This window comes from Pseudopodoces humilis, chromosome 2 (genome assembly GCF_049639895.1).
Source record: "Pseudopodoces humilis isolate 2021_Gansu_Grassland_sample_001 chromosome 2, ASM4963989v1, whole genome shotgun sequence".
In the NCBI taxonomy this organism is placed as follows: Eukaryota; Metazoa; Chordata; class Aves; order Passeriformes; family Paridae; genus Pseudopodoces; species Pseudopodoces humilis.
Genome location: NC_142201.1, coordinates 24,411,607 through 24,424,626, shown reverse-complemented (window position 1 = coordinate 24,424,626; position 13,020 = coordinate 24,411,607). Strand labels below are relative to the sequence as shown.

At 39.2% G+C, this 13,020-nt stretch overlaps 1 protein-coding gene across 4 annotated transcripts in view; it reads right to left on the bottom strand.

Annotated features, from left to right (window-relative positions):
* Positions 1 to 3,388: 3,388 nt before the first annotated feature.
* Positions 3,389 to 13,020, bottom strand: part of ARHGEF7 (Rho guanine nucleotide exchange factor 7) — a 118,589-nt gene continuing 108,957 nt past the window's right edge. For all 4 annotated transcript variants that reach the window (XM_005516598.3, XM_014250956.2, XM_014250966.2 and 1 more), the window contains 3 exons: positions 10,313 to 10,412; positions 9,653 to 9,707; positions 3,389 to 6,519 (listed from right to left, as the gene is read on the bottom strand). In XM_005516598.3, coding sequence (XP_005516655.2) covers positions 6,397 to 6,519; positions 9,653 to 9,707; positions 10,313 to 10,412 — 278 coding nt within the window. In that variant the 3' untranslated portion in view covers positions 3,389 to 6,396. The remainder of the gene's footprint in view (positions 6,520 to 9,652; positions 9,708 to 10,312; positions 10,413 to 13,020) is intronic.

The window sequence follows — 13,020 nt, the reverse complement described above, 5'->3', positions numbered from 1 at the left end:
AGCCTGGTAAAGAAGGTTCAGTGGGGGCCTGACAAGTAAAGATGAGACAGACAGCAGAACATGCAGCCAGGTCTGGTTGCAGTGGCAGAAATCCCGCTGAAAAACTGGTGATCATGGCAAGGCAGGGACACTTTCTTGAACCTGTATTTTCAAATGCTTATCTTCAATGCCCTTCCCCAGCACTGTTAATAGCCCTGAATCATAAACTCCCAGCAGTGATGAAATTGAGTGCAGTGAATGGAGCACGCATTGCATCATCCCGGTGTTCTCTCAATTCAGTCTCAGAAAGGAGATTTCATCTGTTAGATGTTATAGCAGTAGATTTTTCTCAGTTCCTCTGAAATTCTGCCTGTTGTAGAGCAAGGCCAGAGATTTAAATGAGTTAGTGATCACAAATTCCTTGCTTAGTTCTGCCTGACAATAAGCCTGATCCTGTGTTACCTCACACAGCATTATGCTGAAAGAGCCCTTGTGATGCTGAAGGTACAGACATTATAATAAGCCACGTGTGCTATGGGGAAGTGCTTAAAACCCCCCACAAATCCCATGGGTACAGCTTGGTCAAATGCTTCATGAACACTCAACTGTGACTGTCTACTTCTGTACTACAGGACAAAAGGTATTTCATAGACTGTACCTCCTGAAGCTTGAAAAGCTGCTCCAAAATATACAAAAAGTTAACTCCATTTGGTTACAAAAGTAGAAATATTAACAAATTCAGGGAAAGTGAGTAGTTTCTGACATAGCAGAAGCTAACACAGTCCCCTGCTGGAAAAATATTGCAAAAACATGCTATTTCTGTATTGCTCATCTCTGTCTACTGCAAAGACACAGCTATCATAGGCTACTTGACTGACAAGAGGTGGCTAGCAATGCACTAAGAAAAAAATAAATTGTTTGGGGAATCTCACCAGGCCTACACATGACAGCAGAATGGACACTAGGAAAAGGTTTGTCCTGGTTTTAATGGGGACAGAGTTAATTTTCTTCTCACTAGTTGGTACAGTGCTAAGTTTTGGATTGAGCAAAATCCAAAGTGCTTCCTTGCCCAGGCTGCTCAGCAGTGCCATCTTATTGGAAAGCCTGCAGGTGTGCACACCCACACAAACGGGATGGGATGGATTCAAGACAGTGGATGGGGAAAAGAATGCACAGAAATGAGCTCTGCCATGCATAAAGGAGAGCCTGTGCATGTTCAACGGAGAAAGGGAATGAGATCAGTGAGAATGTGCAGGAACTAATGGCAGCACCTGAGCAAATTTTGGACTGTGAAGACCTGCATAAGTAATTGGTACCACAGTAGTAACTATTCATAGTAACTTGCAGAACTGTAGCTCTCATTTCTTCCTAAGGACACAAGAATTAGAATTAGGCCTGGACAGTGGCTTTTTAGCAACCACTCAAATTACTGGAGAGCTCAGGAGGTTAATTTGGTTCCAAATCCAGGCTCAGATTCCCTTCCAAGACAGTATTTGACTTGTGTATTAAAGAGAAAGCTCAAGTGCTGAGCACACAAGGTAAAATATGGCAAGCCTCCACCCATTTTCCAGATGATTAACAATGTCTTGCAGAGCAAATTCACCTCAAATTTCATCTCAGCATTTCTCTAACCCATCAGCTCCCTTTTTCTGGGACCCTTCAGCATCAGCACTGTGGGACTAATGGAGAATCTACAAATACACACACACATTAACCCACACCACCCCTGACAACTGTAGGCCTCTCCCACAATCAAGGGTTACACGCTCCTTCTTTTCCCTTCCCATGACCTATTGCAGCGAGCAAAGGTGTCCACTGAAAGTGGGCAACAGCAAGTTCTGCATCTGAACTCCTGAATTTCAGCTGGTAGGTGTAGCAGGTCCAACAGGATGCAACTGAGACATCCTTTGAACAAGCAGGATGCAGCTAAGCCTCACACAAAATGGTAGTGCCTTGAGGAACACCCATTTCAGAGTGCAGCAGTGAGGGAAAAGTGCAACAAAGTCCTGTGAACACCTGGGCTGAAGGAGAGGAACAAGGTGCCAGAGGTGCAGAGAAGGCTCCCCTGCAGACTGTGGAGGACACCACAGTGAAGCAGGTTTTCCCTACAGCCCATACAGGACACTGCAGCAGATGCATGGAAGGAATCTGCAGTCCACAGTGAGCCCTCAGTGGGGCAGGCTCATTGGCAGGAACTATAGCCCAGGATAAACCCACCTTGGAGCATCTCTTTCCTTAAAGCACTGTGGAGAAGACCAACACTAGAGCAGGGAAAAGCATGAAGAGGGAGCAGGAAAGAGGAATTGTTATAGACAGACCAAAACCCCCATTCCCACACTCCTGTACTGCTTAGTGGGGGGAAAGGGGAAGACAGGGCAACAGAAGAGTCAAGTTCAGCCTAAGAAGTGGGGAAAGGGAAAAGTGGCTTAGTTTTTCTGTTTGTTAACTATAAGGAATCAGTAGGGTTTATCTCAATGCACAAGCTTTTCCGGCTTATTCCTTCCCCCATCTCCTGCTGAGGGAGAGGAATAAGAGAGTGGCCGCATGAGGGTCTGGCAGCCAGCAATGGTCAACCCTCCACAATAAAAAACAAAAAGAAAAATCCCTAAAACACTTCAAGTGACAAGGAAATGGCCATTTCAGATTATGTAAAAGGCCCATCTTTACAGTGATGAACCCAGAGAAAAGCTGGCAAGTGAGACTTCTGAGAATAATTATAAACCTCTACAGTTAAAGTGCTCTGTTCTACGTATATCTCCTTGCTGAACTAAGCTGGAATAAATATATCATTTCACACACCCAAGATGTTACTAATCCCTTCAAATGCCTTGTCCAAAGACTGAAACCATCTTTTCAAACAAATGGCTCTTTGCACTTTCCTAACCCATATCCCACCATCTGGCATAAAGCCATATTGACGATGCTGCTACCATAAAAATCATCCCTCTCCCCTATTTCAGGCAGCACCAACCACAAAAAGCCTCTATGACACACACATCACAAATTTCTATCTATTCAAGTAAATTGTGCATGTAGACATATTTTACTCGATGCAGTTTCTAGTGTTTCCTGCTTTCTTTCCTTTCACTATTTTCTGTCTTTGATCTTCTCCATTTCTTGCATTACCTGAGCAGGTCAGGTTGCCAAAGAAAGTGAACATTTCTCAGTGCAAGACAGTTAAGACCCTCCTTCTCACCCCCCTAAAGAACCCTTGCTTTGTTGTTTTGGGTTTTTTTTTTATTTCCAGGCATCAATTTACTATGCTAAAAGACCACAAAAAAGCTTTTTCAAGATAGTAAAGCAGCTACTAAATTGGAGAGGTGGTTATTTATATGGAAGGCAAAAAAAATTAAAGCAATTTCCCTTCTTTATCTCATAGCCCACATATTAGATGAAATGCAACACTTCATAGGGTAGGGGAAAAAAATTCATGGTTTAATTACAATGTAGCATAAACGATTTAGTAGTGGATACCAGGATATTATTGTGACATCTAAACTAGAGTTCTCCACAGACACTGTAAACAGATACTCTAAATTCCCTAAATGATTTGCATTAAAAAGGTTTATACAAAAGCAGTCAGTTATTCAATCTTTAGAATGTCATGACATGGTGAGACAAACACACATACATCAGTAAGTACAGAGAAATGTTATGCTACATTTTGGACAGCTCAGAACTGAAAGTGCTTCACATCTACAGGATAAGAAATGGCTTCATCTCCTCATCCCTAAATGATGAGAGCAAACAAACAACCCTTTAATAGGTTAAATAAACAGTGCCCCATTTATCCATGCTTATATAAATTTTCCAACAATTCAGAAGGTCCATGGTGACATTTACAATCTATATACACTGTAACAAACTGCCAGTGAAAACAAGTTCAGGTATTTCTTGGTTCCCAAAAGTCGGAAGCTGCTCTCTGCACTAGAGACAAAAGCTACCTACAACATTAGGTCAGTTTTCTTTTTTGCCTCTTCTATTTTGTGTGTGTGTTTGCGTAAAAATTAGTCCTCCAAATACACCTTGAATAAAATCAGCCCCTAAGTCATGGTCAGATTTGACAACTGTTTCATCCCAGTGTTTAAGGCATGTTCATTAGATGTCAATGTAGGGGTACTGTCAGAAATTATATCACAGGTACTAAGAGTCAGCAGATTTACATAGCAACACCTCTCTTTACAATATAATTAATGTAAAACAAATTGTTATGATGGAAGTTGTTCCTGAGTTAAAATTTGCTAAATACTGCTAAGGTTAATGTTTTCCTTTTATATCTCTTCCTCTGGAATGTCCTTTTGCATATGCTCAAATGAAAACTAAAAATTACTCTGAAAATACCCTGGATGTCAGAAAGTGAAAATGTTAGCAAAATTCTAATCATATTGATTTTCCCAACTATAAATTTGGCCATGATAGTATGCATTTACTGGGGTTAGTATCACTTAGTTTTTAGCAAGGATATTTTCTAAATGTGAAGATAAATAAAATGTCAGTCCACAATTTTGTGCAACTGCAAACATCAAGGAAAGATTTTGGTATCAAGAATTAACAAATTTAAAGTTCTGTGAATATATATAATACTCTGGTAATGTAAATATTTTTCATTTTCTCCTCCTTTAGAATTAAAGGAAAACATTTTTAAATTGCAGGAACATGAGACACCTACAAATATATTCAGCTTTCTAAAAGAGACAACTTGTCTACTCAGGTTATGACGCATCCGTTCCCACAGATTTGTTTCTCAAGTATGTAATCATTGACAGAATTTCCTATTAAAAGAATGCTGTTCTTGATTGAAAAAAGTGGGGAGCTTTAAAAGTAGATTTTTCATTAGATTCAAAATGTGCATGACAATTCTTACAACCCAAATCATCCTGGCTCCAACTCACTGAAGTCCGTACAAACATTTGCTTAAGTCTGAGCATTACATTTACCAGGAGTTAAAGGGCAGTAGAAAATCAGAATGACAAAAGGTGTGACTCAAGTCTGTGCTATACCTGCACTTCTGACTCAACTGAACACAAACCCCTCAGAAAGCTGCACTGTCTGGAGTTGAATCCAAAGTTGGATGAAATCAATGAAAACAATGATCTTTAATGGGATTAGTATTTTAAGTGCTCCATCTGAAGCTCACCATTTACAGTGATGTATCATCTCCTATCTTAAATACAAGAAACTGCAGTGATTGCACCTATCAGACTAGGGAATTAATGTTCCTTTATGTATTTTAAAATCGGTCAGCAGTGCAAATTATGAATTACAGTACGATTTAAAAACAAATAAAAATCTTACTTCCACATTTCTTTCCATTTAAATCCTAGTAGGACAGAAATCGGCAACATGCAAAGAAAAGAGGGTGGGAAAGGAATGACTGCTTCCACAGTATGGGAACTCCAAGTAGAGAGTCTTATATAGTGGTATGGAAACAAAGCTCTGAATGAAATTTGGCCTAGCCCATGTGTCTTATACACAAAGGTTAGTCAAAATTTAATTGCTGTGACCATAAAATATAAATAGCAACAATTTATTCACAAAATTCTGGATTAGATTGATTTTTTTTTTCCTTTAACAAACTCTATGATCTGTTATCAGCCAGCTGCATGTTTAAGCACAACAATAGAAAATGTAGTACATAAACACCTAAAAATCACAGTCATAAAAAGCAGGCAAGTACATCAGTCTTTCGGTGGCCAAAGCATAATAGATTAATCTGCCAAACAAGTATATGTGAATGTAAATTGTGGGCATTAGATTTGTTAAAAAGTTGTTTCTAAAATCAATAAACAATTTTAACACTGTTCTTAAGGAACTGTAAACTGATCAAAGTAACCGGTAACAGTAAAGGATTTAAATATAGTGGTAAATAGGAAAAATAGGGGTTTAAATTTGTATGTGTGGTGAGTGGGTAATTTGGAACTAATTCATAATTATCCACAAAGAACTCTGACCTTTCTTAGGTAAGACAGTACTGCCATCTGCCACATTCTAACACTTGTGACACATTATAATAACACAAGAAAAAAACCCCAACATATCAGCCCTGATACATCAATCACATATGCATTCTAAATTACAGCTATTTACAAGAAAAATATATATTTAATTAAAAAGCCACTGAAAAACATGGACTTTTAGTCAGGTGCTGCACTTTCTGCAAAATGAGGTAATTTGGATGCAAACAAATTAAGTTTAGTAGAGTTCAGGATCCATGGTCTCCATGCTTAAAGTACAGATTGCTTCAGTAAATGGCTTGACTCTTTCTGTATGTTCAGAGCAAGAAATCACTAGATCCAGTTAAATCCTGTTTTATAGTGCTCTTGATGCAACACTGACTAATGTCAGAAGGCTTTCCAGCTCAGTTTTACAACTGGTCTTTCAATAGAAAGAAGAAGGGAAAAAAAAAAAAAAAAGTGGTTATAAGTTGGTTTCATCCCAAGATGGATCATTCATATTCTTTAAAACTTTTCTAACAAGCTTCTCCAAGTCCTTGCGAGCTCTTTGTTCCTCTTCTAATGATTTCTTCATCTTTTTGTTATCCTGTTTAACAGAGACAGAAATGTTACTGGTTTTTTTGGGGGGACTTTTAACAGATCTGACTACACTGAGTACACATACACTGTCAATTACAAACTCTGAAGGCTCTTCTCAGTAAAACCAGTATTAGCTGCTCAAAAGCAAAGCTTCTATTAAATCTTCACAAGTTACACAATTATTTCACACAATGCAACAAAAGCTGCCAAATGGAAGCTGAGCTACTTCCTCTTTGTACTTAGAGGGCCTTTATACAGGAAGTGCTAGTAACAGATGGCCACTAATTTTGAATTCTTCTGCTCAAATCTGATCAATGAGGAGTAGAATGTATTTGTTGTTAATGGAGATGGGAAATGGAGCAGTAAGTAGACTAAATACCCCCCGTAAGAACCTCCTGTGATTTTAATGGTTTCAATCTCCAAAAAGCTTCTTAAAACTTTATGCAAATTATCTTGCTTCATTAGGAATGTAAATAGTTCAAAGGAGTATCCTGAAAACCATTACATTCTCTGAAAAGTGTTTTGTGACTAAATTTTAAACTAGACTGATGACTACCAGCAGTCTAAGAGAAGTCTGAATTTCAAGGAACACCCTCTCTCCACATGTATATTAACAAGTGAGTTCTCACACTTTAGTGCCATCAGGCAATACTGAAATAAATGAACAGGACTGTAAGGATGGCAGGGACCAATCCCCAGGAATGCTTACACTATGTAATCCTGTACAGGTCAAGGTGATGCTGGGAACAGTGAGGAAGCAACCAGAAGGTAAAATAACATTGAAATAAGACCCCAGTACAAGTCTAATGGTGTTTAACAAACCTTCAATCCAAGGGTCCAACAGGACTTCCATTAGCTGATATTTCAGAAATAGGATGGGATCATAAAATCATAGACTATGAGTTGAGTTGGAAGGGACTCATTACGATCATTAAGTCCATCTCCTTGACCTTGCACAGGACACCCGAAGAATAACACCACATGCCTGAGAGCATTGTCCAAACGCTTCCTGAACTCAGACAGTCTTGGTGCTGTGACCTGGTGTGCTGGGCTCCCTGGGGAGCCTGCTCCAGTGCCCGCTACCCCCTGGGTGAAAAACCTTTTCCTAATATCCAAACTAAACCTCCCCTGACTCCGCTTCATGCTGTTTCCTCAAGTCCTAACAGTGGTCACCAGAGGAGATTGGTACCTGCTCCTCCTCTGCCCATCACAAGGAAGTTGTAGACCACAGTGAGGTCTCCCCTCAGCCTCCTCCACACTGAATAAACCAGGTGACTTCAGGCCATACAGCTTCCTCTCAAGGCCCTTCACCATCCTTGTGGCTCTCCTTTGGACACTCTCTAATTGTTCAATATCATTTATCTATTGTGGCACCCAGAACTGTCCCCAGCACTGGCACTGAGGCTGCCCCAGCTCAGAGCAGAGCAGGACAATCCCCTCCCTTGCCCACTGGCCATGCTGTGCCTGATGCCCCCAGGACAGGGTTGGCCCTCCTGGCTGCCAGGGCACTGCTGGCTCATGTTCAACTTGCCACTGACCAGGACCCCCAGGTCCCTTTCTGTGGCACTTCTTTGCAGCTTCTTGTTCCCCATTCTATACTCACAACCACAGTCTGTCACCTCATTAACTCCATTCCCTCAAGTTTGTTGACAAACTTGGAAAGTTCATTATTTTATGTAGGAACTGATTTAAGTTCTTAAGTCTGCCAATTGAGAACCAGTTGAAGTGTATTGCCTGTGGAACAACAGCTATGAATAACCAATTGAAGATGCTATAGGAAGGACCCCACTTTGCAGTCTTGTGTCTACACTGACCAGGACACTCAGAGAGCCTTTACATAAAAACGCCTTGCCAGCTCAGAGATTATTTCTGACACTTCTCTGGTTGGCAGCATCACTGCAGCGATAAATGCTTTTAAGATGAGATTCTTGAATTCCTGATACATTAGAAAATTAAATCAGGCTTTAATATGTCTTGGTTTGGAAGACGTGAGATTCTGAAGAACATCTACTTGGAAAGGCAGCAAAAAAAGAGAGCTATAGCATGAAGCTCAAGAGGAGGTGACTTTTTCTGGAAGGGTCATGGAGCTGTGCAGAGCCTCAGTGAGGCTGCACATTTATTCTTTGTATAAAAGCAGGAGGCCACAGGAGTATTAGTGGGCTATTATTGCTGCTTTTATTATACAAATTGTATTTTTTAAAAGACTGTCAAATTCAGATCTAACCTGGGATACTCATTCTTTATACGCTGAACACAGCAGAATTTAAGTATGCAACACATTAACTGTCCTATTTCAAGGAATATGGATAACATCCTTAGAAATACTAGACATACTTACAGATGATAAAAAAAAAAAAAATCACATTTATAGCCCCAGACCTGAAGAAATTTGAATACAAATTCTTTTTACATTAACACAAGAAATTGTATCCAACTTCCAGTCAGACTGGTAAGCAAATTTACACCTTGCATAGTGAGGAAAATCCAATGCTACTTCTCACCTATACATTAAGCAAAGACTACATGCAGTACCATTAACATGGTTAAAACAAGCTATGTCCTGAATAGATGATATTTTTATTTATTCATGGTGGATATTTAGAAAAAGTGGTAAAAAAGCACCCAGAGTTACTGTGAAGCCCTCATGCAAAAAAAGCCATGTGATAGGCACTGAAAAGGACTCTTGTCTCTGGAAATGAGCGGTTTTAAGAACTGATTCATAAGAGGTGCTCAGGTTACTTTAAGATTGTATCATTTTAGAACTATAAATATCTGGTTCTATTTAGGCCTTTATTAGCATTCTCAAGCAACTAGGATTTCTCAGTTTCTGTAAGCTTACTTTGCTGGTGATACAGCACAACTGAATTTGCTTAACAATTCTACCATTTCAGAAGTTGCAACATCCAAAAACAGTTTAGTAATTCACTTCAGAGAAGCAATCCTCCATGCTATTCTTAAAAAGACTGATGACAACAACAGGGAGTGCTTTTTGGCAAATGGTATTTTACTTTTAAAAGTAAATCTAGTCCAAAATTCAAGTTCGTGACTGTCAAAGTGAACTTGCAAGCCATATTTAGTTTTATAACAAGCCTTCCATCTTTTCCTACTCCATGTTGCTATAAATGTAGCAAGTTACCAACCTGTCTTAACTCCTGTACTTCATCCTTTAATGCATATACTGTGTCAACAAGGCTTCTAAAATGAAAAAAAGATAGTCTGTAACAACAGTTGCCAGAAATACACATCTAAATCTATTATTAGACAAAACTGTTTAATAAAATACAATTAAATAAAAACCACCCCACACACCTAATATCTAATTCCAAACCTGTATAAAAAAAAAACAAACACAACTTGTGTCTCCAATCCCAATCTATATTCAGTAAGGCAAGGACTTGTTACCAGCTTCTGTGACAAGAAACACCTCTCAAGCACTTACAGACCTCTACTGGTTTCTGTGTTATGGCTTTCTACAACAGAATTGTTGTTTCATTTCCAACATACACTTCACCAAAAAAGTAGAATGATGCCACATGCTAACTAGAAGGATGACACCAATTTAATACTGAAATCCAACAGTAAAGCACATCACTTCTTGGGTGGGATAGGTTGAACAGTGTATACAGAGAAACCAGACATTAAAATGAAGGCAAACTGCACTTAGAGGACTGGCAGCATAGTCCAAACAGCTCTATTCCAACTACAAACATACCATACACACCCTACTATAATGGGAGACAGTAGGAAGAAGAGTGCAAAGTTTACTACTTTAATTCACCATTCATTAAACGATTTCTTACTTCTCTTCTATAACAGTCTGACCATTACTTTTAGTTTCTTCTACAATAATTTTTTCTTCTTCTGGAAGCAGGACTTGAGGAGCTGATTCTTTACGGGAACCTGTCGTAAAAATAAATTACAAAATGAGCAACTCACAGATACCACTGGGGCATTTTAAAGATTCTTTCATTTACCGCATGACAGACCCCCATGACCAAGGTATATCACTTGCCATTTCCCCCTTCCCTCTACACATGAGTTACTGACACATTTTTCACTTTTGAAACCACAGTCTTACAACAACAAAAGGTTGTCTGACACTCCTATCCCACTGGTGACATATTTCCCAAGTCATTGATGGGGATGTTACACTACTCAAGGAACAGTGCACCATTCAACCATCACTAAAAGCTGTGCAAATTCCCCACAGCAGACTGAGAAAGACATAGCTGTATTTAAGTAACAGTGATTTAAGCATCAAGGACAGATTCTGATCTCACACTGATACAAATCCAAGGTATAACTCTGCTCTAAACCCATTACTCTGTCAGTAAGGAGCAGAAGAGTGGCATCAAATGACACAGCAATTAAAGAAAAATAAGTAAAACCCTTTCCCCAAAAATACTGTAAGCACCACAGTTTGTGTGTGAACACATATACACGCAAATACTCCTACAGATAGCCCTTTAGTCCTATAATACATTCCTACCAAATGACACACCCTCTTTGTATTTAATAGATGTCTTAAAAGGCACTTCATGGTTTGATGATAAAAACTCAAAACACTCCAACAGCTTCAGAACTTTTTCTACACATTTATAACCTTAAGATAAAACATATAGATTCTAAAAATATAGTTCTGACTAGGAAAGTTACAATTCAGAAATGTGCATCCACCCATAAGTATGTATTCTATAAACATTATTCAATTAGGCTGCAACAAATTACAAGGGTTTTTTTTTTTTTTAAGAAGGTCTGTAAATGAATTGGTGCCTAAGCATTTGTTCAGATTTCGAACACTGCAGATAAAGCATTGAAGTTCTTACATTTTTTAACTAAGACATTGGTTTTAAGAAACAAGGTACACCTGCCCACCAATTGACTACAATGAACTTTTATTAACCAGGAATTTCTCAAGTCTCCTACAGTTCGAACTGATAAAATTGGTACTGGAAAGCACATGCCTGTCCAGAGAAATTAATTGCTGAACAGGTGCTTTGTGCTAACAGTGCTTTTCTTTTATGGTTCATAGTAAAATACATAATATAAACAAATAAAAAAAAATGTTGAATAAATCACACTCATTACAAAACATTGACTTCCCAAAGAGCTGCAGTCTTGAGTTCTGAACAGCAAGCTTTTAAGAACCCTCTCTTAGCTGTACATGTTTAGCTGTTTAAACTATTTTAGCAATGACAATGTCTTTAATGATTAAAAACGTTTCCTAAAGCTTACTCATACATTAGATCTTTACTGTATGTGATTGTCAAAATTATATAGAATAAAGAGAACAGCAGATTTGAGAAAGAATCTTCTCCTTGAAAGCTGCAAGTTGTTCTTACAGAGTAAAGAAACCTTTTACGGGTTAATACACTTCCACTTACTTTCCAGGAGGAACGACCTATAAAACAAACACATCCAAATTCTGTAGGGAGCTCAAGGACACTTCCCTGTTTGCGCTGTCAATCTCTAACTGTAAAAAGCTCTCTTATGTTTATTTCAGTTAATTGCTTACTGCTCTTCTTTATTACCCTTGCTAACACAGAACTGTATTAAATGCTATATTAGGAATTAGTTGGCAGCAGCTGCTACCAGATCACTGCATTTTGGGTCTCTGTACAGATGTGGAGCACACCTCAGCCCAGCACAGGCCAAGGGAGACTCTGACCAAGGGGAGAGAACTGTCACACGTTTCTCACCCATGACTCCCTCCACCCAAATGGAGCACACATTTTTCCCTTTGTGCAGAGCTGCATCCAACTGTCTGCCTGGGCAGGGTAACACGGGTCCTTGCAAAGCACAACTAGCGTGGAGGAGACAGCTGGACAACAAGTGTCCCAGCTGTTCAGTTTTACACAGACATGCATGTGAAGCAGATGTCTACAGCAGCACATCCTGATGAATGTACATCAGAGCACAGCACACAACACTGCAGAGACACACAAAGCACTTCCAACATTACACACACAAGGAGACCTCACGCTACACAAAAACACACACAAAGGAAAACTGCTGCTGTGAACACTGACCTTCCTGTGCCACAGGACAATAACTACTGTGGAACACAATTTTCACTCTTTCACTGCTCCAATACTCTTGGTCATACAAACCCTTATTTGTATGTCCGAACTTTTGCTGCTCTTATGGTTTGTACTTATGCAGAAACCCCCACACTTCCTCCTTGATCATGGTTTGGGTTTTGCGAGCTTTGGAGGGCATTTATTTATTGTAGATTTTTTTTCCTAAACCCCACAAGCACTTGCTCGTATCAAAGGTACAAACACACAGCACATCCATCCTGCCACAAAGGATCCAGTCATCAAATGAGTACATGCACAGTAACATCAGACAGGAGGTGTCAAGTTCTAAGGTAAAAGGAAGCTATTTCAAAATCCTGCTTTTCTGCACCATTTATGCCAGCAGTTATCCTTTTATTTTTAAGGTGCTTTTTTTTTTTGCAATTACACACCTGTAAGTAACTTCAGGCAGAGTCATCACTGGCACTCAG